The sequence below is a fragment of the Solenopsis invicta genome, chromosome 5 (assembly GCF_016802725.1).
Source record: "Solenopsis invicta isolate M01_SB chromosome 5, UNIL_Sinv_3.0, whole genome shotgun sequence".
In the NCBI taxonomy this organism is placed as follows: Eukaryota; Metazoa; Arthropoda; class Insecta; order Hymenoptera; family Formicidae; genus Solenopsis; species Solenopsis invicta.
Window position 1 is genome coordinate 15707623 of NC_052668.1, and position 27630 is coordinate 15735252.

Consider the following 27630-nt stretch of genomic DNA (forward strand, 5'->3'; position numbering starts at 1 on the left):
TACGCTAAGATTAATAGTAACGTTTGGCAGCTTGTTCGGAAGCGAAAGTGGACGGATGCTTCGAATTGATATGCCTCAATTCATTAAGAAAGTTTCTTTATCTCTCTCTGCTTATACTGAACAAATTCACTAATCAAGTTCGCGAGCAAACGAGTTGGACAATACTTTCACCATCAAATTGCGATAGTCCCGCTTTGTATACTCATCGATTTGTGTATTTTTCCTCTTGATTTCTTCACTTCCTTATTTTACCGCAATGCGTCAAGAATGAAGACGGAACAAGGAGCGGTCACTGTCGCGCAGACGTAAAGAACTCGGGAAAAATAAAAGTATTTGTACTGCTTTAAGTGAAAGATATTCATCCCGAACGAATATATTTTCTAGCAAATCTTTCCGTATCTGTGCATTATTTTTCCGAGAGAAGCAACGTAGCCAATTGATTCGAACACGATAATGCGTGTATCTTTAATTAAACCTGCTTGTCGAGTTACTGTCTGCTGGTTATCGCTCTGTAAAATCCAATTTCCAGTCCAAAAAGTAAGAAAACGGATTCCCACCGGAACTCAACGACAGCGTCGCGACGTCGCGACGCAAAGTCGCGTTCTTCGACGTGCCAGCTCGAGTCCTTTTTCCCGCAGTTTCCATGTCCGCAATACGACGATCGAAGTACCCGCAGAGCGCTTTTTGCAGTTCAAACATGATCCAGCAGATAAGATTTGTCGTGTAAGAGAACAGCGAATCCGAATCCAAAAGACAAAGATATAAGGATCACAATACGTATTATTACAAATAATTAATGACCTATATGAAATACTGTTGTAATTGCTATTAAATGTTTGTCACTGTTTTTAACACATTGATGCTTTCTCTGATAATAAATAAATGTTAATAAAATAAAATAAATAAAAATCGTTCATCTGATCTAACGAACTAATCTCTTAGACAATTGTGCTGCTTATCAAGCTCCGTTCATCCCACGCTGTACGATAAAAATCGTTTTGACATTTATCATCGCGTTTAGAATTTTAATATATTTTATCAAAATGTGCCATGTTGAAGTAAGGTTCAATGTACTTTCCTTACATTAATATTTCAACAAAACGGTATGGTAAATCTTTTATCGCGAGTCGAATTTGCACGAGTAAATTTTTCAGGGGACCTTACAAAAATAATGGCAGTGCGACAGGAGAGATCCTACAATAGTAAACATGGACCAACTCGCTCTCTTCCAGAGCCTTCCTACGTTCGACGGAAAATATTCCGCAGGGCACGTAGTGGTTACGTTATGTTTAGGACAGGAGGACAGTGGGCGGTCGAAACTTACCGGTTTTATTCTCGAAGGAGGACGGTACGCTCTGGCAGGACGAACAGCACAAAAGCCCCGCCAGCAGCAGCCACCTGGATAGCTCGGTCAATCTCTTCGGCATCATCTGAAACAGCGAGAAGCGGATTGAATTAACCGCCGGATAATCACATCAATCGCGGCTCTCTGCCCCGCTCAACGGCCGCTTTGAATCAGATAGAGGGACCTAAATATCGATCATCATTTGCATTGTGTGGAGATAATCGTAATGAAAAGGTGCACCGCAAAAGGTGTGCTTTGTATCATTTCGTCATGTTATTTTATATTGACATTATTTCGTAATATTTCTGATTTAATTCCTCCGAGCCTAATTCCTTTCAACCTATCTTAAATCTTTGTTTTATATCCTTTCGTCGATTTATTTACTTTATTTCTATTTCTGAAGAATTAGCTGTGAAGGGATATATTGCGAAGTCTATTTCTACATCACCTACATCTGTTGAATTGATTTTGATGCTATCGATTTAAAAGAACGGAACGCGGAAGTCGATTTATATAGAGGGAGGTGGTGGCGTTTTTTGCCGCGGAGAGGACCGTGACACTTTTATTTCGAGAGACACAAATAAATCTTATGTACTTGGCATTAAAAAGCGCGCGTCGTTATTTATCGAAGTGCTCTTTTTGCTTATCCGCGAAACGAAGTAAACACGAATCGGTACGTGCGCTCGTGTTGGTGAACGGCGATATATAGAACATGTTGCCCATCGTGTAAAAGCTGCGACGCGACTACGCGATTGCAGAAATGTGATTAATTCGTCTAATTGGGTATCCAGAGTGCAGTTGACCGACGTGATCAATGGCCAGGATGATGGGCACGACATGACGACATTAATTACAACCGTGTAAATACGCGCACGCGAAATAATATCTGCTCGACGGTGCGGAATAAAACTCGCGATATTGTCCTACGGCCAAATATGACAATAATGGGATAAAATATTAGTTTCTACGGTAATCACGTATAACCGGTTCGCTGTTTGACGTGTGCAAAGTGTAACGACCGAAATTAATATTAAAATCGATCGAGTGTGATGATTATTGTTTTCAACAATGATGATATATGATAATTCCATGAGAATGTTTCACTCACCTTATTTGTAATGTAAATCCTTCCTTAATGCAAATATGGAGATATTCAAATAAATAAATAAATATCTGACGCATTTATGATTTATCTAAAAGCTTTCAAGCATTTTGCATCATTGTCTATTGAGGCCGTGCCAAAATAGCATTACCAATGCTGTCAAGTTCTTGTATATATCCTTTTTACAATTTCTCTTGCTCCATTGCCAATGCTGTCAGTGATAATATATACGAAAATACATTATATAAAATGTTTCACACGTAGAGAATCTTTAGAGTGAGCAAAAAAATATCGGATTACGAATTATTTGATTTTTTATATAAACTTTTTAACTATTCCGCATATAAACATATTAAGGTAGAGTTATTGAAAAATCAATATCAAATACTTCATACTTTATAATATGTCAAAAGTACATAAAATATCTTGTGAAGTAAATATATAAATTATATAAACCATCTCTCGTAAATTGTTCAATAATTTTATCTTAATAACTTTTCCTTGAGACATAGTAAATAAAACTTGATAAATTAAGTTTTAAATAGGTGCGGCACATATACGGGAGTTACCGTAAATAATTTGTATGATCCCGTCGATACTTAAGAGTGCCATGAATACGCGAGCAACTATGGCGGGTAGAGTTTACGGTACTTTGACGAAACGTAAAACCAGAGGTGCAACTCGTGTAGTAGCGACGTAACTACATTTTCCGACAAACCGGCGCACTTCGGTTGGTCATTCGCGAAATATACGAGCGAGTACCAATGTGTGTCCTTTACGACACCGTGAAGAAGCGATCTCGATGTCTTGTAAAGTGAGTCGTAAAGATCCTTGTTAACTGCCCTCCCAAAAGGCTCTCATTTCGCCACCCGCGAGAGGTTGCGGGAGCAATTTCCGACGGGTCGTGACCTGCCCCAATCGACCGGCAGAAACATCAAAATTGCGTTCCCACGACCACAAAAACGCGCGAGTGCGTAGACACAGAATCCACGCTGAATCCCCCGCGTTTCCCAAATCGGTGAGCATCCCCTGAGAGAGAGAGAGAGAGAGAGAGAGAAGGGGAGGAGGGAAACTTCGGTTGATAACTTAGTTACCAGCAAACGAAATCTGATTAAGAAAACGCGATTGCTCGACAGCCTCGGAAATTTAGTATCGATTTTAATATTGCAGCTGCATATTTTATAGGTGTACACAAATTCTCCAAAAGCCCTGCGGACTACATAACGTCACATTCGAATTCTTACTCCAATCACCGATTTTGGTTTGAAATTAGAATTGTACATCGAGCACAGAATAAATGGAAGGAATCAGGCATTATCTTTACGCATGCTATAAAGTGATGGTTCGGACGAGCAACCGTATGTTTGTGCAAGATCGAGGACAACTCCCAGGGGCTAGACGCTTCGGCGCGTTCATCGATCGACGGGAATTCGATCGTACCTGTTAACGACCACGTCGAGAAAGTCTTTGAAGCGGGGCCACAGACGCGCAAGTGGCTGTGGCGGCTGGGTCACTGTCACTAACCGCGAAAATTATACATTCGCGTGCACACAGAGAAGACTTGCGACTTCAATCGGCAGAGAAAGAGAAAGATGGATAACAGATCGTTTATCTAAATTTCTCGTACTTAACCGTACAAAGAAAATACACGGTATCGCTTGTACACGTGATATAGGACGATAGTTTAGATATTCTTCGAATGAACTTTAGCTGAACAAGACGGTGGTCTCGCGCGTGTAGCAACATGACATCCGTCCGATGGTTCGCATACTAATGGTTTAATAACCGGCTGCTTATAGCTCGGAGACATCGAAGACCTGTCGTAATCTAGGAGTAATGCACTCGCACTGGGGAAAGTAGGATATCCTGTGAAACAGTAGTCCTACGGTCTTCGCGAGACGCTGATCGCGTGACGATGCTCCATGTAGAGTAACGATTGTAATATTTATTAGTAAAACTTAGAACAGTTCTAAAAGCAGTCCTGTAAATTAACAAATCTGTTCATTATGAATTCATAAAGTTAAAAAATAGTTAGGTATTAATACAAATTTAAAGTTTCAACAATAAACGCCAGATTTCAATAGGTTAATATCCATTTCGTTCTGGCAAAAAGAGAAATTTTAAAATCATTATAAAAGGCTTTTAAATATGTCTCGCGTTCTCTGCAAATAATACGTGTCATCCCAAATTTAAAAAATTATGATAAGTTAAAATAAGTGCGAAGCTTCCAATTTATTTTGGACACGTACTTTAGCACACATGGAAAATTTGAAAATCTAATTAAATTTGTACGATAGCTAAATTAAGGATTTTATGCGCGGAATATATTTGTCTACGTCTATTTAAAGTTTGATTCAAACGAGTTTTTCTTGCTTAAATTACATCAAGGTAAAAAAAGGAAAGGCAAAAAATTTTTAACCTTCTTTAAATCCATCTCCAAATTTACTCATTAAATCAATCTCGTCGATTTGTGCACACTGGAACGGCTAAAATTCTCGAGCGTGCGAATGTTATCAGAGAATTCGCATCGGAATGATCGACGTTGATACTTTCACCCGCATCAGGTGCGAATGAATCGACTCGCTCTCGAGACTCATCAACGAATCATTTCCACCGATCATTGACGCTGTGCACGCGTTCCCTCAAGTGGTATCACCTAATATAGTAGATCTCAAACAGCGCCTAAAATTGTATTGCATAATTGAAACACACTGTACTGATCATTGTACAAATCACTATACTGCGAGGAAGAGTTGCCGAATGCGTTCCCTACTTAAATTACTATTTATTATATTTTTTGTTTAGTATTTATGATTTGTATGCAAATAAATTGCAGCCTGGCTTCAGCTACCTATTAACTACAATATTTAATCTTTCATCAAATTACTTTATTATACTGAAAAAAATTCATTTTCAAATAAATATTATTTTTGATATCATTTCCTTGATTAAAAATATTTCCTAAGTTTAAAAATAAAATAAAAAGGTAAGAAAGTAGAAATACAATTGGCTTAAATTTATTTTTCTATTTAACATATTTTTATTCTTATATCAATTATTAGTTTTACTATTATCAGTCTACTTATAAATGTTTTATTAATATTATTTATTGTAATGTGATTTATGGTGAAAAAATTTAGGAAGCTTGACAGATTTTAAAAATATTAATTTAATATTTAATAATAATTTAATAATGTAAACATGTTTGTACAATAAATGTAAAACATTCTACAATAAACTTTTTATAAAAATTATATTCAGTAAAATAAATATTCAGTATAAAGTTGCATGATTACATTATCTACTATATAAATTAGTTAAAAATTAATATCAGTTGGACCTAATTTTTTTTTTTTTAATGTTGTTAGCACCTACAAAACAAGAGATGCAAGCAGTTAAAGTTTTGTTAAAATTTTTATCTGTATTACTCTCATTTTTTATTTATTTCATATTTTTATCGTTAAAAGTGCTGCTTATATTAAGTATAAAAATATAAAATATTGATGAGGTACGAATTTAGCAACTTTCCCTTAAATTTCATCATATTCACGGAGTGATGAGATACTTGACTAAAATAACACGATCACATTTTGAAAGATTCACGAAATATTGTACGTACAAACTCATTGAATTTATCTGAAGTCTAAAGATAACGATCTAAATCAAGATTATGTAATATGAAAATTTTAGGGCTTCAAAGAGTTTGCTCTACTCCGCGTTAGGGCTAAAACGTCACTACACGCGAAAACGTGAGAAACTGGACCACGACAAAGGGCTACGTGCTCCTTTGCAGGACGGAAGCTTGCCGAAAGTTGCTTTCGTCGTATTTGCACGTGGAATCGCGGCATAACGAGACACACGTGCTAACGGTAGACGCTGCTCCGGGCGCCGATCTTCTCTCTTGAACGAGATTCCCAGAAAGAAAGAGCGAGATGAAGAGAGAGGGAAGAAGGAAAAGAGAGAGGCGAAACACTCGGGCGAATGGGCAAAGGGGACCGCTTTGTGCGAAGCCGCCTTTAGTATATCGGCGACATCCGACCTTGAAGATCGAATCAAGATCACGATAGCCTCGATGATATTAGACTTTCCTGATCATGTCGACCAAACACGAACAAATTCCGTGTTTAGAACCGAAGCTAGAATTTAAAGGTAGATGAGGGTGTCGATAATAGTCCTTTTATGGTAATTTCATTCATTTGAATTTATTGAGAGATCATGAAAAATGATATACGCGTAAAAAAAAAGTACAATTCGATGTAGAAATTTTGACGAGAAGTTGGAGGGAACAATTCTGATACGCGAAAGTCGGAAGTTTCTAAATTAGTAATGTTAGTAACATATAACGGTAATTAATAATCTTAAGCCAGTAGAAGATACGGTATACTGATCTCTGTAATTATCGTACGCGTGCGTCATCACAAAGAATTTTTTATTTTAATAAACCTAAAAATTTTTCTATCCTATAATGAGCGATTCCATTTATCTGTAATCCTCTATAAATAAATTCAGATGAAATTAATGAAGTTAAAATTAATGCAACTATAATCCTATATACCTGCTTTACTTTTATATCGACGTGTATAAATATGTTGTAAACATATATTTTATAAATATGTATAATAAATATTCATAATCGAATAGGCGTACAGCTAATTATACGCGTGTATTTATGCGAGTAAGCAATAAACATCCGCTCGCGGTACGAGCGCGTGCGCGCATCTGATGATTCCGCCCGCAGCTCTAAGCGATCGTTAATTAATAATTAACGCGCGCATATATTCGCGTCCGCCGCGCCGCGGCGCCGGTTCGTCGTAGACGAGAGTCCGAGAGGAGAGAAAGTCAAAGCTTGTACGAGATTCCTAGTGACCGTGCAATTAATGCTAATTGATCAAGTCATTGCGACGACCTCTGCGATAAGACATGATAAATACAGTAAAAAATGAAACTACAGCGAGAAATACACGTCGGTCGCGTAATTATCGAAAAACGATGTCCGGCTTTGATCGCGCGCACTTCACGATATATCTATTAAACGGAATTTAATTTACTTGTCCGCCTGAAACATTTTATCTGACACAATTCTCCGACTGCCACCGCAAAATTAAAAGGACCGACGATTGTTTAATTAAATCGGGTCGGCTAAATTCGTCGACAATGAGATATTTCCTATTTTGCGCGTAATTAATGAACTCAAGACTATTTTCGTTCCGCAAAGTTGAACTTTGCTCTACTCCGCTTGGAACGGTAACTCTTTCTTTTCTTTTTTTTTTATTTTTTTTAAGAAACGCCACGGTTTCGCTTTGAACTTATTAAGTGTCGGCGGAGAGTCCGGCAATGAATTTCAAGCGCGGATGGAATAGTTCCAGCTCCGAAATTTCATAATGTCTCGTATCCTGCGAAATCGCCTGCGCTCGCCAGGATGAAAATTCAGTCTGCAAGCGTCTCATTTTTCACCTCATCCACCAAATACGGTTCTTCTCAGCAGTTTTACGAGTCGACGGCTCGCTCGGGGTTAATTTATGCGTGAATAGAACGCTCGAAAAGGGGGAAAGAAAACGACCCGGGGAAAAGAAGCGGAGAAAAGTGAGGAAACCGCGGGAACTTCGTGGCGCAAAGATCGATTAAAAGGACTGTCCTGGAGAAACTAATGCTGTGCAGGTCGCGGGGGCGTCTATTAGGCATTACTGACGATGCTCCAATATGCAAATACCGTTAAACCTTATATACGCTATTTTCCATCTGAAAGAATCTCAACGGCTCTGTGGTACTTTCATGTCGGAGTAGTGGTCTTACCACCACCTGGTGACTGAAAAACGAGTGAATAAAGTAAGATAATGTCCCGGGAATTAACAAGCCCATCCGAAAAGAGAACGTGGCTTAAATGAAGTAATTAACGACGAACGCACCGAGTGTTTCGTGCTGAAAAAAAAAAATTATATGCTGAAGGCAGATACGCGCGAAAGAATATCAATAATAAATATAAAATAAATTTCCTTTTAATTACACATGCGAAAAAGTGTATTCATAAGGTAAATTGCATGGAAGATTGTACAGCGCATTGTACGAGATTCTTAAGATCTGTATAAGCTCTAAAAAAAAAAGAAGCTCGCGTACGAAAAATACGGGAGATTATATCGCCAGATGTAAAGGAGTCTCGCGAACACTTTCGCGATTAATGCTCGCTAAACGCTCAATCTTCCGCGATGTGCTAATTGCAACTGCCGCTTGGCTCATTATTAAATGAATACCCAATGAATCATGCGTGTTCCGACATAGATCGTTATGGGAATCAGCACACGTAAACCGCATATTATGTCGTCGACGTAGGTAAAAGTTGACGAGATGTGCAATCATAGAAGGAGAACTCTTTCCCTTTTTTGCTCTCTCTCTCTTTTTCTCTTTTATATTACTCTCCTCTCTCACAGAAGCGCGTGCACAATGTATAATTATCGTCTGCATCGTTAGAAAAGTATTACGGCGGACGCGACCACACAAAACATTTTTTTTTTCACGATCGTTCCGATTAATCTTCTACCGCTCCGGTGCTTTTTTATGAAGACAAGAATCGTTATTTAATATACCTTTTTCAACGGTAGTTCATTATAATAGCAATAGTAACAATTTGTAGCTTACTATTTTAACATTTTAATCTCTATAAATGCTGCTCATGTAGACGCTGATTAATGTTCATCACTCTATATGACTTTCTGTCTCTCTATCTAAAACAAATGAGATTACAAGAAAATTAAGAATTGATTAATTATGGCCTATTGTTTATAAATGACATTTAGATATTCGTGCGATACCGTTACCATGTATCGCTCGTCATTAATTTACACAAATTAACGTTACGACTTGTTCTTGTCCCGCGAGACTACGCACGAGTTGTCGTGTAATTAACCAAATCGTATTTCCAGAGAGAAATCGAATATTCCCGGTGTGGACCCAGGTGGTCGAGGGAAGTTGCGATAGAAGAGAAATTCGGTAAGTCCGGATGCACACCGAGGGCAGCGCCACCCGGGCAACCCCTGGGGACTTCGGAGTACATACATTGCGGGCGAGGGTTAAGCGCGCGTGTGAACGAGGTACCTGGCGATTCAGAGGGGGATCCGGTGACCACTACTAATTTCAGGTGCGAGGAAGCAATTATCGGGCTCTTCAACGAGCCCGCGCGCACTCAGGTGTGACGGCCGGCCGCTCACGAGATCTGTTCAGGTAGTTTCTCGCCTTACCGGACCCGGTCGAACGCGACCGTGACTAATTCCCTTAAGGGGTTACGTACACCTCTCGCCTCGCCTCACCTCGCCTCGCCGCGTGCGAAACGAATGCGAACGTACATCTTCATGTTTCCGCGGGGCCATAACATAACGTGTTTCTTTGGAGCGTGAGCGACCGTCATAAGGAGCGCAAAGAGAGAAGAGCGATACGACGTCTTCCGAGATTGAGTCAGTAATGCCGACAGAAAGATGTTGATCTAAAAGCCACAGATCTGTCTCAACTCTCGATATCCGAGACATATACTTTGTGTTCAATTGATGCCACTTCCTTTCTAATGCGCTTCTTATGTACATTCTACGAAGAATCCAAAAACAAAATTAGCTGTTGTAAATAGTGAATCGTTTCTCTAATCTTCTGGTTAAAAGAAAAAATTAGCTTTATAAAAAAAAGTTCTCGTTCCTGATAGAGGAGTAAAGAGAGAGATTCTCGAGCGGGCAGTAACAGTTTTGAAAAGTTAACGAAAAAAGTTTTAAATTTTTCTAATAAAATAAAATTTAGTATAAAATAATTTTTTGGAACGCCTTTGAACATTCTGCGAGTATAAAAAAAGTTGCTTTTAGCTAATTTCTCAGCTACTTTCGCAAGACAGAGTAACTCCGGTGTATACGTCGCGCCGATCGAAAACTTAATTTATAAAGTATTTATTATGTTTAAGAAAAGTTAGAATTCTGCTAATAAAAACTTCGTACTATCTACTACTATAAAAAAATTAGAAACATGAGATATTAATTTTCTTATATTTGGAAAAAAAAGAACTTTTAGAAATCTGTGCCTTCTTTGCCGTATGTCAAAAGTGATGGGATTTATGACCACTCAGAGTGAGACAATGAAGTGGGACAATCAAATTGGACGGAGAGTATAAAAGCTAAACACATGTGTTTTGATGTATGCATTCTTTACGATCTCTCTGCTCTTATATATCATGAAATAATCAATAAACCTTTTACACTTTCTACAGAGAAAGTAATTATTTGCACGTAAATTGTAATGCATCGTTGCGCCGCTCCGCTCATAACACTGAACAAATTGATTCAACTCACAATAGTTTTGTTAATTAGAAAAACTAAAATTACAGTACAATACTAATGTAACACAAGGGCAAATAACAGAGTGGTTGCAAGCAAGTTATCTCCACTCTTTTTAGTTTTTCTGACTCTTGCGGCGTAAATCTCGGAGTTACCCTAATCAATATCTTGTCTGAATTGGCAAAGAATGAGAACCTGCGTTCTCTATGTTTTTGCCACCCTCGATTCTTTCTCGGTACTCCTTCGCCAAAAGTACTTTGGATAAACGCTCAATTTTTAACGCAGTTATGTAATAATTCGTTAAAAAAAAAAAAAAAAAAATTGTCCAATTTTGTATACGTGAGTTGTATCGATCATCCAATGTACACAATTTTAGTGGAGTAATCCGAAGGATCTGTTCTTCCGTCTATTAAAATGAAACTTCGCTCGATATGAGATACGAGGCGAAAGCACGAATGTAATTTGATGTAAGAATAGAAAGGTAGAAAGAGAAAATGTAGCGGAAACGAATTCAAGGCGAATCACGGATCAAGTAGTATGCAACGGCGGGAAAGTAATGGCACAAATTCGTCGCATTTTGCGGTAACGACCTCGATAATTGGCACTTAAACGCCGAAAAGTCAAGTCTCTCGAGCCGAGCTCGCAATTCTTGTTGTACACCGCAGGTGTAAATTTCGCATTGAAAGTCGGCATCTCGCGACCATTTTTCGCGATAAGCTCCGCACGTTAATTGTGTCGATAAATAGCCGGGCTCGCGATAAAGACAGAAAAGAGAGAAGAAGAACAAGAGAGAAGTGTGAATGTAGCATGGTTTTTCTCGGCGGTCCCCGGTGCGGCGCGTTTCCGTTCGATTCTCCGAAAGTCGAACGGACGTAAGTGATGGTTTCCGACGAAAATCCCCGTGGAGGAAGAATGATTTACGATCGATTCGGTTCGGGAAGGAAAGTCAAGCCGCGGGGGAGCCGCGCCGCCACGGGTCGGCTTAATGCACCGGGCGAAACCAGTGGGAAGAGCTTTAATTATGCACGACGTTTCTGAATTAAGGCCACTCGGCTTTATGATGCCCGTATATGCGAGGCGTTTTACATAATAGCTCCCTCGCGGGGTTGGAAAATAATGTGCTGAGGAGGCGAGTCGGTGGAAACTATGAGAACCATGAGAACCATGTGTGCGGCGGCGGCGGCGGCAGCAGCAGCAGCAGCGGCAGCGATGCTATCTGCTTTCACACTCGAGATGAGAGAGCTTCGACGCGGCTCATCTTTATCACTGTTATCGCGCGGCATAGATTTTACGGTATTATTAATAATTCATATCGTTCTGCGTTCTATTTATGAATAATAATTTCGCGCGGTTAAGTACCTATAATATTTTACAATCGGACATAGCTGGAATTCGCATTACTTATCAGCCACATCAGCGAACACAAACGCCGAGAAAACAGAATAAATCTCCCGTGTAATTTGCGCGCGGCTCCAGATTCATCGGCCGAGTGATTTGCGATCGAGAAGTTGAAACAGATTGCGATAACAAGTTACGGTTAGGATTTATGAGTCCTATTCCCCTTGGCGAACGTGAGCCGGGACCGAATTTGGAACTGGGTAGATAAGTTCGCGTGTAAACGACTCCGAGATCGAGGCGGGCCTCGAGAGACAGCGTGGCCCCACGGTTTCACTTTATCTCCCTCTCATGTAGACCACACAGGCGTCGAAGGTGCGTGTCACGCACACGGAACTCGTCGCCCCGCTGCTGTGTGAGCGGCGAGTGCTCGCGTGCGTCCGACGAGGCCCCGGCTACGTCGCCGCCAATACAACGGACGGTGGTCATATCTACGTCGATGAGAATTAATGCGAGCCCGGCGCGGCCGACCGGCCGGCCGGTCAGCCGGCGTGGTCGGCACGCCACGAATTTCCGGCTGATGAAATTCCCGCTTCTCGTGAATGAAACGAAAGTGGTTTTCCTTCGCGTACATCGATTCTCGGCCCCCGTTCTGTGCTCCCATCGGCGCGCGGAGCGGCGGGCGCGGCGGCACTGACGAATAATCCTGACTAGCGAATTGATATACCGAGAGGAGCCCGTTTCCCGCGGGGGATTCGGAAGGATCCAGATTGAGAGCGCGCGATATTGCGCGCGGATTCGCGACGCGAGATGCAATTTCGAGATTATCTCGCGTATTAATAAAACCCGCGCGCCGGGGCATCCGCGAGATTTTTGCGCGCCTCGCGAGATTATCGACGTACGTCAACGTTTCCACGACGCCCGAAATATCCGTGATATTTTTATGTCACATTTCGATAATCGCGCAAAACTCGTGCGATCCGACACGTGCAAAACTGACGCGGCTTTTTGCGTATTAACGAATCGCTGGGATATTGTTGTAACGCCGTTATATCGCGTATAGTAATGTTACACGGGCAGCGTCGATCGAGGATAGTAATATCGACCATCTGTCACAACAGTATCGCATATTTTTTTTTTGTCGCAACCAAATATTTGCATTTTTAACGGCATTTGACGCTAGTCTCGCAATGATGCGTCACAGTACATCGCTCTCTCGTTAAATGTACAAATTCGTATAACGCGCGTTCGTACGGGAAAAAAATTATTCGCAAAATATTCCTGATTATAAATACCACGATTTTCGCCGTGATGTGAATTTAATGGCTTTTATCGCAATTGGAGCAGGTAGAAAACTAAAAGCAAACCTAATCCAGATCATCTGTAGCGTATTCTTCACTTTTTTTGCCGCGACTGTTCTACCTCCGCGGTTAATACGATCGGCCCAGTATTTTTTACCTCGTTACCCGTCCACACTCTCTCTTCCCCCGTTTACTTTTATTTCGTAGCGCGGCTCTAATATTGAATCCACAGAGCGGAGGAGAGCACAGCTTCCACTCCTCGCGCCACCTCGGCCCTCCCGGCCCGCTGCAAATTTAATGACTCCGCGGATAATCGTGAGACTACTTACGGGCGAAAAGTGGCCATTTACTTGCGGGAGGATATAACAGGATTCGCCTTTAATTCCCTCGCCACATTCCACCAGCCACGCTTAACGCCCGACCGTGTGACCTGCTTACCGTGTAAAGTAACGCCGGACCTCCCGGCCCTCCCAAGCTTTTATCGCTAATTTTTCGCGATACGTTTCCCCGTGAGATGAAAAACGCGGACGATCCCACTGTTAATTAATAGAGACGCGGTGGAGTAATTAAGACCACTTATCCGCTACTAATTTTTCTCGTGTTTTAAATCGCGAAAACGCACTCCGGATCCATTCATCTGCTGGTTAAGCTTCTTTTTTAAAGAATCTACTCTCGTTCGATGCGCGATTAACATTCGAGAGATTTCCGCTGACATCATTCAAACGAATCATATCCCAGCGCTTAGTTTGCACTATGTTTTACATGAAATCCTCCGCTTCTCGGTCTTAATGATGGAAAAATTTAAAGAGAAAGAGACAGAGAAAAAGATGTTAACCAGCAGAAGCAGAGTAAAAGAGAACGCAATTTCGTTCAATTTTACAGAATTAAAAATGCATGCGCTTCATTTAGTTTTCATTGCGCAGTGAATGTGCAAGTTAGTCATTCGATTAAATTACAAAACTTAACGAGTTAGATAATATAATGAGACGTAAATATATGCAAAATTATTTATAAAATGTATGCACTGAGAGAAAAATATTTTTAAATGAAAAAAATTTATTTTCTTAAAACCATATATTTTAATGCAAGCATTCGTTTGCGTCTTGTTTAAGTAAAAATATTCACTTTTAAATAAATAGACGTATTACCTTAAGTATACAATTCTATATTTTTACAATTTTTACATTTAATTTAAAGAAATATTTTACAAATAAACTAATAATATTACTAAACACAATTAAATTGTTTTCTTAGGTTAAAAAAATCTGATTATCTTGAATATATAAGCAGTCTAATAGTAAATATTTTATAGAACTGCAAGAAAAAATTACTTGAATAAAAATTTTTTTTCTTTATTTTTTTTACATAAATATTTCAATTAAGAAAATTTTAACTTGACAAGCAAATAAGCTATTGAGACCCAACGAGTAAATAATTCTTTTGTGGTAAAGTGTTTTTCTCTCATTGTATAATATATACACCTGGAAGAAATAATTTTACTAAAAAGTATCTAAAAATTTAGCTGGATACAGATCTGAAATTAATTTTGTTAGACCATCAAAATAATTTTTGCTGGACACTCAAACTGATTGCTAGAATGTCAAAATTTTTTTGCAACATTGCTCATCATACTTCAACATCCGTCATAATTATTTTGATGGTCCAATAAAATTATTTTCAGATCTGTATTCAGTTAAATGTTGGATACTTCAGCAAAATCGTTCTTTTTTTTGTGTAAATGTATTCGTATATTCTACACACATACGCGCGTGTTCAAAACTTTCATTATAATCTTAAAGAAATCGAAATTTGGCATAAAAGAATCGTATTCAATTTGTTTCGTTTTTTGATATCTCCGGTTACAAATAATTCAAAACTTATCCGACTTTTTATACTTATTTTATACAATTTTATCTTTTCTTTCCATATGATATGCGTCGAGATGGTCCCCCGGTGAACGGACGCAAAAATGCGTCACGAGGGAGCCACGCATCGTCGCGAAATGCAACCGGCCTATATTAACTACGAAGGCGTATCACGTATGCAGGCCGCTGGGCCCGGACCCGCCTCTCCTCTCCTCGCGTGCGATGAAATTTTCATCGTGCCGAGGCTCGGGCTTACGGGATACGCGCGCTCATGCGAAACCGTACCGATCTACACAGTCCCACGAATCTTTCACGCAGAGGCCGGCGTGGCGCGAGCAACAAAAGTCCGCAAAAGCGAGAAAAAGTTGTCGGTCCTCGACGAGCTGAGACCATGCACCGGCGGTGGCGGCGGCGGCGACGGCGACGGGACGTCGAGTTGAAGCTCACGGCCGGGCTTTGAGATCAATTCTTTGGCTCGCCGGCGCCGAAACTCGACGTGGTGATTGGACGGTGTGAAAAAAGAAAAATACGATGCAAAATCGAAGGAATATGTTATGATCGCATATCCTCTCCAAAATCAAAATATTTACAATATATAAACATGCTATCGCATATTTTTTTCTCATGTTATTCTAAAAATGGTTTTTTTAATAAACAAATTTTTCGGCAAACGGATATGGATTTCGATATTAAAATTTTTTTAATATCAAAGGTGCATATATCTTTGTGATTGCGTTTCGCGGATGAAAATATATAAATGGAAACACAAAGCCTAGCAAGTACAATAGCATTCGGGCAACATGCATTTGAAACTAACCAATTATAAACCAGCGAAGCTGAACACGGATACTAATTTATATAACACAATAATTGTTTTAGCGAAACACACCCCCTATCCAATATAGTTTGTAGACGAATAATTCGATTTAACTATACGACTTTCTCTGAACTCTGTATTGATGTTTTAACACGTCCAATCAAATTTATTAGATTTCAAACTTTTAAAGTAAAATTATCTGTCGTTTTGTTTTATTATTGTAGCCAAAAAATTCGTGATAAAATTATTAAAAGTGTTATAATGCAAAGAAATTAACTAAACATATTAAATTCATGATAACGATGAATTGAGATATTTAATCAAAACTAAATTTTGTATTATTAAACATATATAAATTCGTGACACGTACGAGTAATGGAAAACTGAAAAATTGTAAACGCCTAAAGCGAAAGATGTAAAGATCAATCCAGTTGGATGGACAAATGGATAAACTTTTGTTATGTTGGTAACAACAGAGTGACTCAATCGTTTGTTAAATATTCTAGTGCATTGGCCGATTTTAAACGGATTCGCGATTTCGAACGGCATGTGTGGAAGCAAATTTAATCCTCAAAAAAATACAGATGCCGAAAACGCGCGGGGAAGGAGAAAAACGTTGCGCGGGAAGTTCGTGGTGTACGCGCGCTATTTACGAGTATGTGATTTTAACGCAATTTCATCGGTGAGGGCCTAATGAGATTAAAAAAAAAAAAAAAAAAAAAAAAAAAAAGTAGAGCCAATACGTTCCCATCGCTTTCAACGGCACTCTGTGAAATTAATCGCGAAAGTGTACGACGAGGCAAATCGGCAAACGAGAGAGAAAGAAATTTGTTCCGTCGCCGGCTAGTAATAAAACTTTCTGCTAATTGTATTTAAGAACGTATTTAAGACTCGCCATAAATTGCACGCTTACGTGCAGAAATTAGAGGATCGCGTGAGCCATTTGTAAAGGCCGTTCCACATAAGGCGCAGACCGCGAGTCACCAATCGCAAACGCGAATACGACCGCCAAACGAAAGCTATTAATAATATTATTGACACTTCTGATAGACTGTCGCGTCCGTCGTCCGCATTTGAGTTTTGCGTGTTGCGTTATAGAATGGCCTTAATAAAGACCACCGTGTGTTCGTAGATTTATTGTCGCAGCGTAAATCATTGCTAACAAGCCGGAGTGGAAGAAAGAAATACCTCGATTATTACTTCAAGATCATCAAATAATGAATCACGCAGTTCGCAAGGATTTCCTGTACTTCTGTCAGAATCGTGTCTCGAATAGGGGTCAAGATTTACATGTTCTCGCTCCTTCCAGCGACGAGAATTTCTCCGTTTCTTTTCTAGGTGGTCCGCCGTCTGATTGAGGGAATGACGAAAGTTATATGGGCTCCCGTGAGCGACGTCGTCGTGACGCATTGAAATAAATTCCACGCGCCAATTCCGCTGTCGATTCCGTTTTATTCCGCCGGCAAATTCAACGCGGGTCGCCCGCGGATCGCTAATTAAGTTATTTCTTCGCGTAACTCTGACTGCAATACGCGACGCCATACTTTTCGGCTGGAATTTCGTTATTAGACGAAAACGCTGCTTTTCTATAAAAGGTGGAATTAATGGCGCTCCAAAAATGCGGCAGTAAATCGAAAGTTATGCGAGAATCGTATAAAGATGTAAATTGAAAATGTAATTTACATAATGATATATAAATAGTGTATTGCGTTTTAATTATCGAATTTTGTTGTCGCAAAAGCGGCGATGTATGGGATCGTTATTAATTATCGTTGATAATAATTAATATATTACGTAGTATATTTCTCTCTAATTAGCGAAAATAAAATTTATAGATGTTAGAGACATTTATCCCTAATTTATTTCATCGCGCCGTTATACCGTTGGAGAGAAAATAATGAGCACATAAAATTACAGTAAATGCCAAGTTAACATCTATGATAACGTATAAAATGGCATAAATCTCCATTTTTCAGTGAAAATATGTGTATTTCTATTTTTATTAGACACCGTAATATTATGACATAATACTACGCTATCCTTTTACAACCGAATAAAAGATATGCCGCTGTTATCGAACTTTTTCGTGCAATAAATTTGATATTATTAGTTCTGGGATTTCTAACTTTCATGCACGGAAAGAATTTTTTGCTAAAATACCTAAAAATTTAACTGAGCATAGATCTAAAAATAATTTTGCTAAACCATCAAGGTATTTATGTAGGACGCACAATCTGGTTGTTAAAATGTCGATAACATTTTATAGCATTATACTCTGGGATAATATTTTTCGCAATAAATTATTTACAGCTTTTAAGGCACCAGTGGCATCATTAAATACATTAAATTAACGATAAATTTAATTTGTGTATTTTTAACTTTAATTTATGCGTTTCAAAACCGACGGTATTCGACGCACGGTTTATAATAAATTGAAAATGTGTTTGAGATTTTACACATATAAAATAATATTAAGCATCAGGATCTCGACTGTAATTGACGTTTCTTTATTTATGTGATTACACTTAAATAATCCAGTCTAAATTATTATTGTTCTTATAGCATTGCTCATTATATTTTAACATTCTTCATAATTTCGATGGTCCAACAAAATTATTTTCAAAATTGTATTGAGCTAAATTTTTACATACACTTCAACAAAATCGTTTTCTCTTTCTGTATATTTCTTCTCGTGCCAAAAAGCTTGAAAATCTGCATAATCCGTTATTTGATATTTTTATATCAACGATGTCAATCGGTTAAAATCATCGGGGTGCATTAATAATTGCTGCATTTTGTATAATTGGCAGTTGTTTGTCTGGTATCATAAACCGATCATCCACACGTATGGCATGAAAATTATTCCGCTACGAACCTCTTTGTCAACTTCAGTCTGATATATTAATTCAACATGACATAACGTTAGAGATCGCGATGCACGCGTCATTATGAATTATTATCGCTAACGTTTGTACGAAGTACAAAGTCAGTACGGAATTTAAATTTCGAATATGCGTAACACCTGTCTTCGTTAATTTCGCGTGCTTCAGCACACAATCGGGCTTATTGTTTCGATCTGCACGAATCGCATCGTTATGCGCGGCTATTCGTGGACAGGGGCATTAATGCAGTTCGTTTCGCGTATGTACCTGCGTACGTGCATATACGTATGCTCCAGTTGCATAACGTTACGAATATTTACACGCGACATCAAATATCGTTCGTGCAAACGAGCACGTAAAAGTGATGATTTTCCAATCGATGCATGGGAATTATGGATTTGGAATTATATAAACTGTTTTTTTTTTTTTATTACAAGAATTACTTTTACAGAATATACAATCATGAAATTGTCCGGAAATAGGATATTGAGAATTTATTTCATGCTACAAATTTATTAAATATTATAACTTTTCAGGAAAAACTCAAGTGGAAGGAAAAACTCTTGCCTGTGATACATTTCCATCAGAAGCATACTTATGTCAAAAATATCAGATTAAAATTATATTTAAATGAAATTGCAACAAAGCGTCGATTTTCCATTTTATCTTTTTATCTGTTAGTACTTGAGTTTAAAAAGATGGTAAAATTATAACGGAATAATATTAAATAAACAAGATAATCTTTTATAAACTAATTGTCCAGACACACAAAGAGTGGAGGAAGTTCATTTCATGCTACAAATCAAACGTATATTTTTGATGGAAATACACCACTGGCAAAGGTTTTTCACTTCTAATCGAGTTTTTCCGTAAAAACAAATTACAATATTTGGTGAATTTGTAGCATAAAATAAATTTGCATGTCACATGTCCGGATATTCGCGATAAAATATTTCTTATCCACTTTTTTGCTTGCACATATAAAATGAATACTTAAAAAATCTCTGAATGTTACTTTCTCCTCTTTGCATCAATTTATATAAAATTTATTCTCATTCAAATTGTTATTTCAGATTTTAACATGAAAAAATGTTTAATATGATTAAAATTATAGACACAATTACAGAACGTGTAATATAATCTTTAATAATTAATTAATTTACGTCGTAATTCCTATGTTTCTTGTCTAGTGTATTAAAGGTGTATTATAATCGATTTTGTTGCATTTAGCTCGAAGACGTTGACAGCGGATGAGTAATAGCAAATATTGCAGGGCTCACTTGTGCTTGTAATATGATGGGAAGTTCGCAAATTATTAAGTGCCCGAGTACTTAACGCTAATCTAATGTCACCTTAACGAGTAGGATCGATAGCCCGTAATGAAGAGGCAACGCTACCGCACATCTCCTATCGCTATTCCGTAGCGAAAATTGAGGAGGCGCGTTAACCGAAAATTGGGATATTAGGAAAACTTAATTGTCGGGAACGCGACGCCGTCTAATCACCCCAGTTATTTCGCCTGTGCATCAAAATTGCAGTAAAGTAGTTTTCTTTTTCTGACCATTTTTCGAGCCATCTTACTATAGCTCTATCAAGTTAATTAAAAAGGTATCATTACATAGAATAAATTATGGTAAACACAGAAGACGGAACTGCAGCAAGAATAATATAATATGTGTGAATGCATGATTTCTCATATTTCGTGCGGTTTGAATCCGAAATCGAGCCGCAACGTATAAAAGTCTAGAATATAAATGCAATCTCAACAAACACGGAACTGCAAATTGAGTTTGTAGTATTGAAATTTCGTTGTATCAACAGCGCTCGGAAACGTAATCAAATTTCGTTATAGCAAATATCCCGTACGAAGTCTGTTGCTCGGTATAACAAAATTTTTAAGAAGTAAAATCCGAGTATTCGAAGGCAATACTGATAGGGAAACTGTTCCAACTACTTTCGGTGCTCCAATTACTGTTGCTTTATTAAATCGCAGTATCAGAATAAAAAGTATAAGAGCGTTAAGTATTAAAAATGTTTAATGATAAAAACTGTCACATAAATAGAAGTAAATACATGCAAATGTAAATAGAGAGACAATATACGCGTGACAGTATCAGGGAAAGAGGGATTGCAATCAGAATATCGACTGGTAAAATTGATCGTTTTAATTAAAGCTTTTGTACTTGAATACTAATGGAAATGGAACGTTTATATAACAAAATTACAAAATAAGCATATCAATTGCCGCTATGTGCTTAAAGCGGCAGTAATTGGTGCAGTTATCCTGATATAAAAAGACTCGTTGATCCTTCAATCATCGATTTCTCGATTGACGTCAAACTGTAACAACGGGAATTTCCTCTCCGGTTCGTATATTCGGAAATGTTTCCGAGAACTCCAAGCCCTTCCATAAGTAATGCGAGACACAATGTGTCCTCTCATTCTTGTTGACACGCCCGGCTCATTTCATTCCGAAAATCGATCTGCACTTGCGACGGTCTCTTGACCCACTGTTACACACTCGAAAGATCTTTAGGGGAATCGGTATTATCCCTGGTAACGACTAGAACTATGTATTCATCGACTAAGCACATTAATTGGATTGGCAAATAGCGAACGAGACAAGGATAATGTATTCAGTCAACAATGAGACGTATTACACGAATTTCCAAATCAATATGAAGTATTCCTTAAGAATTCTTTCTGAACATAATTGGCAGAATTTTTGCTGAATTTGTCAAAGTGCAAAAGATTTTATCTTGTAGCAAAGATACGTAAAACATTTATTTTTTTTTTAGTAACTTAAAATATCTGGTATAACTTCCATTCGAATCAAACCTGCTAGTCTTCAAAGGCGCATACCACAAATTCAGAAAGTTAACTATGTTGTTTGGTTGACTCTGTTTAAAAAATAAAAAAAAAATATTCGCGCTCTCTATAAATTCTTTCCAGTTTGTTGTTCTGCTTAATCCTTCGTCATGACATAGCCAAATGTACTCCCGGTACTACCTCGAGATTGTAAAATACGTAGAAAAATTTGCAACACTGGCTGCTGTTTGCAACAGCTAGTCGTTACCTATCCGCGGTGACACTAAAAAAATGGAAAAGAGAGTTGGAGTTGCGTACCGGCTCGCGAGTAATAAAATATAATGGCAGTTTTATTGCGCTAGCAACGTGTAGCGCACTTACGTCACTCGAATTTAACCGTAGTAGCCGAGAGTTAAACTTGTTTTGTCCTGCGCGCGCCCTGCGGTTATCTCCCCGCAGTAAGACACTTTTTACCCCCGATCCAACGTTTCGCGTTGCTGTGAAATAGGTCACACCTACTCGGGCAGGATGAAATTTTTAACACGCCCGTCAAACTTGGCTATAATTTCCCGTCTCGTCGTCAGCGGCGATCATTTCGCGACATTACAGAAAGCGCGGTCATCTAGATGAACGAAATTGCCAGTGTGTCTCTAATATGAGCGATAAATTTGACACCATCTTATTCTTCATTTACAATTATATATTTGCCTTCAAAAATTCAGCTTTCCTTCCTAAATGATAAATTCCTCGCATGACACGAGACGCGTCAACTTTATGTATTGCAATATTTTCTCCCGGGAAAAATCTCAAAATGCTATTTTTCAGATTTGACATGAAAGCATAACTTGAATACCTCTTGTACGTATTCATTTGTCGGTATCTCATATGCGAGACGATCAAGTATATTGTATGAGAACTCGCGCGCAAATATGCGCTTTTTCAAGATAAAGGATTGTAGGATCAAGTAGTTTCCGTTTGCGGCATGAGCGTATAACAACGTTCATATTCTGCAAGCGCGAGTTGACTATTCTCGGCGCACCATTGTCTTTCGGCGGAGCGGCTTCGCTCCTGCTCGGCGAACGTGCCCGTGAAAAGCTCAGGCTTGTTAAAGAGGGAACTCGGAAAACTCGGTAGGCGAACAATTCGCGGGAGCTCTTGCGAAATTATGTTCGCGCAACCAACAGCCGCCGCGTTTGCGGGGGAGAAAAACCGAAGGTAGAGAGGAGGATGTGCGGCGCCGCGCTCGGTTAAATGAAAAATTGAGCTTCGCTCTCAAGTCCCGTGTACCATCCGTAAAGTCTCGAGGAGCTTTAGTACGGGTGAAGAGTTTCATCGCGTTTGGAATTCTTCGCGAAGACGAAACCGTCTCTGAGTAATAACGGCGATAAAATCACAAGTTTCCCCCGTAGCCACCGCAAAATAATAGGAAAATAAATTGACCGCCATTCGGGAAAGAAATTTCATTCGCATATAACCATATTTCGTCCATGACGGAGCACTGGCTGCGAGTATTTTACGGGTGCCAATCAATCGCGATTGAACTCCAGCATTCGTATTCCCGCAAATGTAAATATGGCGAAATAATTGGCTTCGTTCCCTATAAATTTCTCCGCTACGGTTTGCCGATTCGGATCGACCAAAGTTACGTCTTCGAGTAGCGGGAATATTCGCGAACTGGATTCTGAATAAGGTAAAGGTAGGATCGGTTCCTTATTCATTGATCATTCTCAAATACGCGAGTCTGGAAAGCTCATTTCACTAACAATGAAAGTAATATCTTTTGCAGAATAATTAATTGTAGAAGAAACTCGGCAGCGATTGTTGGAGAAATTTATATGAGACCATCGATCTATTAACTCGTTTGAAGCGGACGTAATCGTTGTTTATTAAAATACTGTCAGTGAGAAATTCATAAAATGGAAGTTTCATAAAATGGAATTAAGGAAAATAGTGGTAAGTGACAGCGGGTATAAGTTCGTGCACAAAATGCAAAAATAATAAGAGATCGGCTTTACATTCACGTTTAAGGAGCTTAAACGTTAAAAGCGAGCTCCATACTGAATAGTAATACTCTAATGGCGGAATTAAGACCAGAAACAGAATATTAATTGTTGTCAGCTAATGAAGCACTACGATATTAACAATACGATATTACTTTATTAATTGCAACTAATCGTGAGAATGAATTAAGGACGTATGTATGTGTCTCAAAACAGTACCAAAAATATAAAAATTTCATAGAATATTCTAGTATCACGTTTGAGTATCGGTGTAAAATTTAAACACATTTTCACTTATTGGTTTAAAAATTTTTTTTTTGTTTTTAAAATCGCGTTTTGCAGTAGTTATATTGTAAAAAAGGGATGAGCTAAAGTGTGTTGTAACAACATGTATTAGGGCATGTTAAAGTGTCTCCACTTTTAACACACAAAACTAGCATGTTAAATTAACAAAATGCATTCTTTTAACACACATAAGTATACTTTTAACACATATAGGTATACTTATATGTGTTAAAAGAATGCATTTTGTTAATTTAACGTGTTAGTTTTGTGTGTTAAGAGTAGAGACACTTTAACATGCCCTACATTTGTTACAACACATTTCTTTTTACAGTGTATTTACAAATTTGATTTGGAAGTAGCAATTAAATCACACTTTTTACATATACTAATAAAACTTTAATAAATATTCGTGCAAAAAATCATTTAAATCCACTTACTCGTATAAAAGTTATTTGTGTAAAACTTTATCAATACATAATAATTTTTGCCGCAAAAACCATCATAAATAAAATTTTTCATTGCTTTCTATTTTGCAACTAGTTTCAGGATCAAAAGTCGGGCATTCGCAATCAAAATTGTTGCTAATTAGGAAAAAAAAAGCGAATAAACCGAAAGAAGCCTTCAAAAGTTACATTACTTCAACTTTCGGAGTAATAACATCGCGGGTACCTCAAATCCGCTGATAAACAAACTTCCTGTAACTTTAGATATTAAAAAAATCCGTATGACTAAGGATGATTAAGCGGGATGCAAATACAGTAGGCCAGAGCAAACAAGCGAATAGCACGCGATACACGAACTCGTGGGGAACGAGAGCGTGAATGAAGGCGCAACGATGCAATCAACGCTGCAAACCAGGCGGAGGCGCATCGTCTGGACAAGCGCGACGACAGCAGCCATTCGCTCGCTCGCGCCTTCCGTGTAACGAGAAAACCCTCACAATATCGCGGCTCGCGAACTTCTCCCGATGGCGCGCTTACGTTTATCCCCGCACTCTCATATCGGGGGCTTATATCGACGCCGAAAGATCTCCGATAACGTCGCGAGGCAGAACGCGCGAGTTTCGCACGCTGCAATCTCGCTCGTATCACCTCCGCGGGATTCGCCGTTCGCTCGTCACGGTGGGTGACGACAGCGAATCCATATCGCGGATCACCACGCCCGCGAGTTATCACCGGCCGGAGAACGATAATAAATGCGAGGATGACGAGCCGGCGGCGCGCGTAAAGAGACAGGAGGGCAACGACGACGGGGCCAAGCATTTGCCTCCACCTCCTCTTTTCTCCTTCTCCTTAGTCTCCTTGTTGGATTTATGAATACCGCCGGGTGTAAAGGGACCGTGCCCGCTTCCTGGTTGTAAAGGGAGATATATGCATCTTATGGGACACCGTACATTAAATCGAGAATAACCTTTGACGGTACACGTACGCGTACGCGTAATATCGCGCACATGCGTGAACGTGTGTTGGGTAGGGATACATTACGCGCACTCATGTGGCAATGAGTTCAGATATACTTTGATAAACTCTTGATAGCGTAAACGTGAGGAAGACGTAAACGTGAGGAAGATACAATTTGGAATTGAGATAACGTGTAAACAGAATCTTGATGAGACGATAATGTATTATCGTACAAATACACATGTTATGGGAATATTCTAATCTACAGTAGAAAAAATGACCTATTTTTAAGAATTTTTTCGCAGAAAACTGCTGCATACGTTATTTGCTTTTACATCTACTTATGTACATGTTTAGTAAATATCGATTTGGGAAATGTTTGTTTTTTAATTTACATAACATCAAAACTAACAAATATTTACCGTATCAAAATTTGTAGATATTTACTCAATATGTAGATATGTATAAAAGCGTAGAAAAATATGTGCAGCAATTTTCTTTGAAGAAATTCCTAAAAAGAGGTAAACTTTTTTCGTACTCTAGACTAGAATGCACCCTTATTGAAGGAAAAATTTTTTAAATTTTCATAAATATTTATTCGAATAATATTAATAACATATTTAATAAATAAAGATATACCATATTTATTTAATACAAGAAAAATTAATTTAAGTATTATCTTTTCTTGTAGAGTAACTATGTACCGTAAGGAAACGTTTTATTAGTACTGTTCGAATAAATATTTAATAAAATCTGGGAATTTTTTCTCTCAACGCAATTGCGCGATAAGGGAGTCTAATTTTTAAAAAGTTGACTTCAAGTTATATATGAAAATTCACGAGTAACAGAAATAGATAGCAGAGATCATCGTCGCACATAAAATATAGCGGGTTACCTGTGAAGTTACTTAAAAAAATATGTTTACAGGACGGTACGCACGGATATGAATGGCGATGGCAGCTAAACACGAAGAGTAAATTTTCTTGCGCTCCAGATGTTTTCCTGACTCTATTTTCTCTGTAGTATAGTAATAATAACGCAAATGTAAGGTCGCGGACTGTACGTACGTAGTTTATCAAACGTAATTAAGTTCGTGGCTGCAGAAATACGACTGGCATTGTGTCAATAATAATTTTTCTTCATTCCTCTTATTTTTCCGATGTTACGCGAGCTTTATTGTACCATCTTATCACGCTGCATGGTTTTTAATTAAAATTTACAGGCTGGCTTCACTGAAATGCTTACGGAAAAGCGAGCATATTTCGGATTTACCAAACGGTTAATTAATAAAATACACAATATGCATCGTGCAAGAAAATTCTTCTCTATGAGAAAAGTGACGGAAGTTAAAATAATTTCGCGCAGCCGAATAAGCGCGACCGTATCGCGTATGTATGAAATTTTCGAGAACGCTTATGGAATATTTGACGACGTCGACATTACAATGCCATTATCAGGTTACTGCTACTGCCTTGCTTTCTCGTTTAAATAACAGACAGAAGTTTAATGAAGCTGGCAAATATATGTTTCATACGTAGTTCGTATTTCGTCGCTTCTAGCAAAGCGGATATTTAATTAATCTCGCTTGAAATTAAGTGAATCTCGCATTATAATCCCGTTAAAAATCGGAAGTATATTTGACTCTGCCCGTTTCTCTTCGGTAAATTTTTGTGCTGATGAATCTCCCGTGAAATATAATACGAAAAAGTTGCTGAATGCGTACCGGTCTTCTAAAGAGTACCTCTTCAATGTTTTACATTTTTAATATGAGCAGCATTCAGTGGCAAAAATAAAAAGCAAAGAAATGAGTAATATAGATACAAATTTAAAGAGTTTTATCCTTGTGCGTGCTACCAGCATTTAAAAAAAAATCGGGATCCAATACATCCAAATAGTAAATTTTTCATTAATTTATATAGCTGATAATAATGTAATAACGTAATTATGCAATTTTTTTTAACTGTCATATTTTCCTTAAAAAAAGTTAATTGTAAAAAATTTATATTCATTGCATATTTACAATTATTGTAAAAATTAAATCAATATTTTTTATAAACTTTGTCAAATTTGTCAACCACTACAAATTTTACTGTAATATAAATGATACTAATATAAGATTGATAAGTGATAATGGTAGAACTAATAATTGCTATGAATAAAATATATTTTATTCATAGCAATTATAAA

General features: G+C 38.1%; 1 protein-coding gene across 2 annotated transcripts in view; it reads right to left on the minus strand.

The window, feature by feature from the left end:
* LOC105198562 (flocculation protein FLO11) overlaps positions 1-27630 on the minus strand; it is a 65140-nt gene that overhangs the window by 13548 nt on the left and 23962 nt on the right. For both annotated transcript variants that reach the window (XM_011165311.3, XM_011165312.3), the window contains one exon: positions 1325-1430. In XM_011165311.3, the coding sequence (XP_011163613.2) occupies positions 1325-1430 (106 nt within the window). The remainder of the gene's footprint in view (positions 1-1324; positions 1431-27630) is intronic.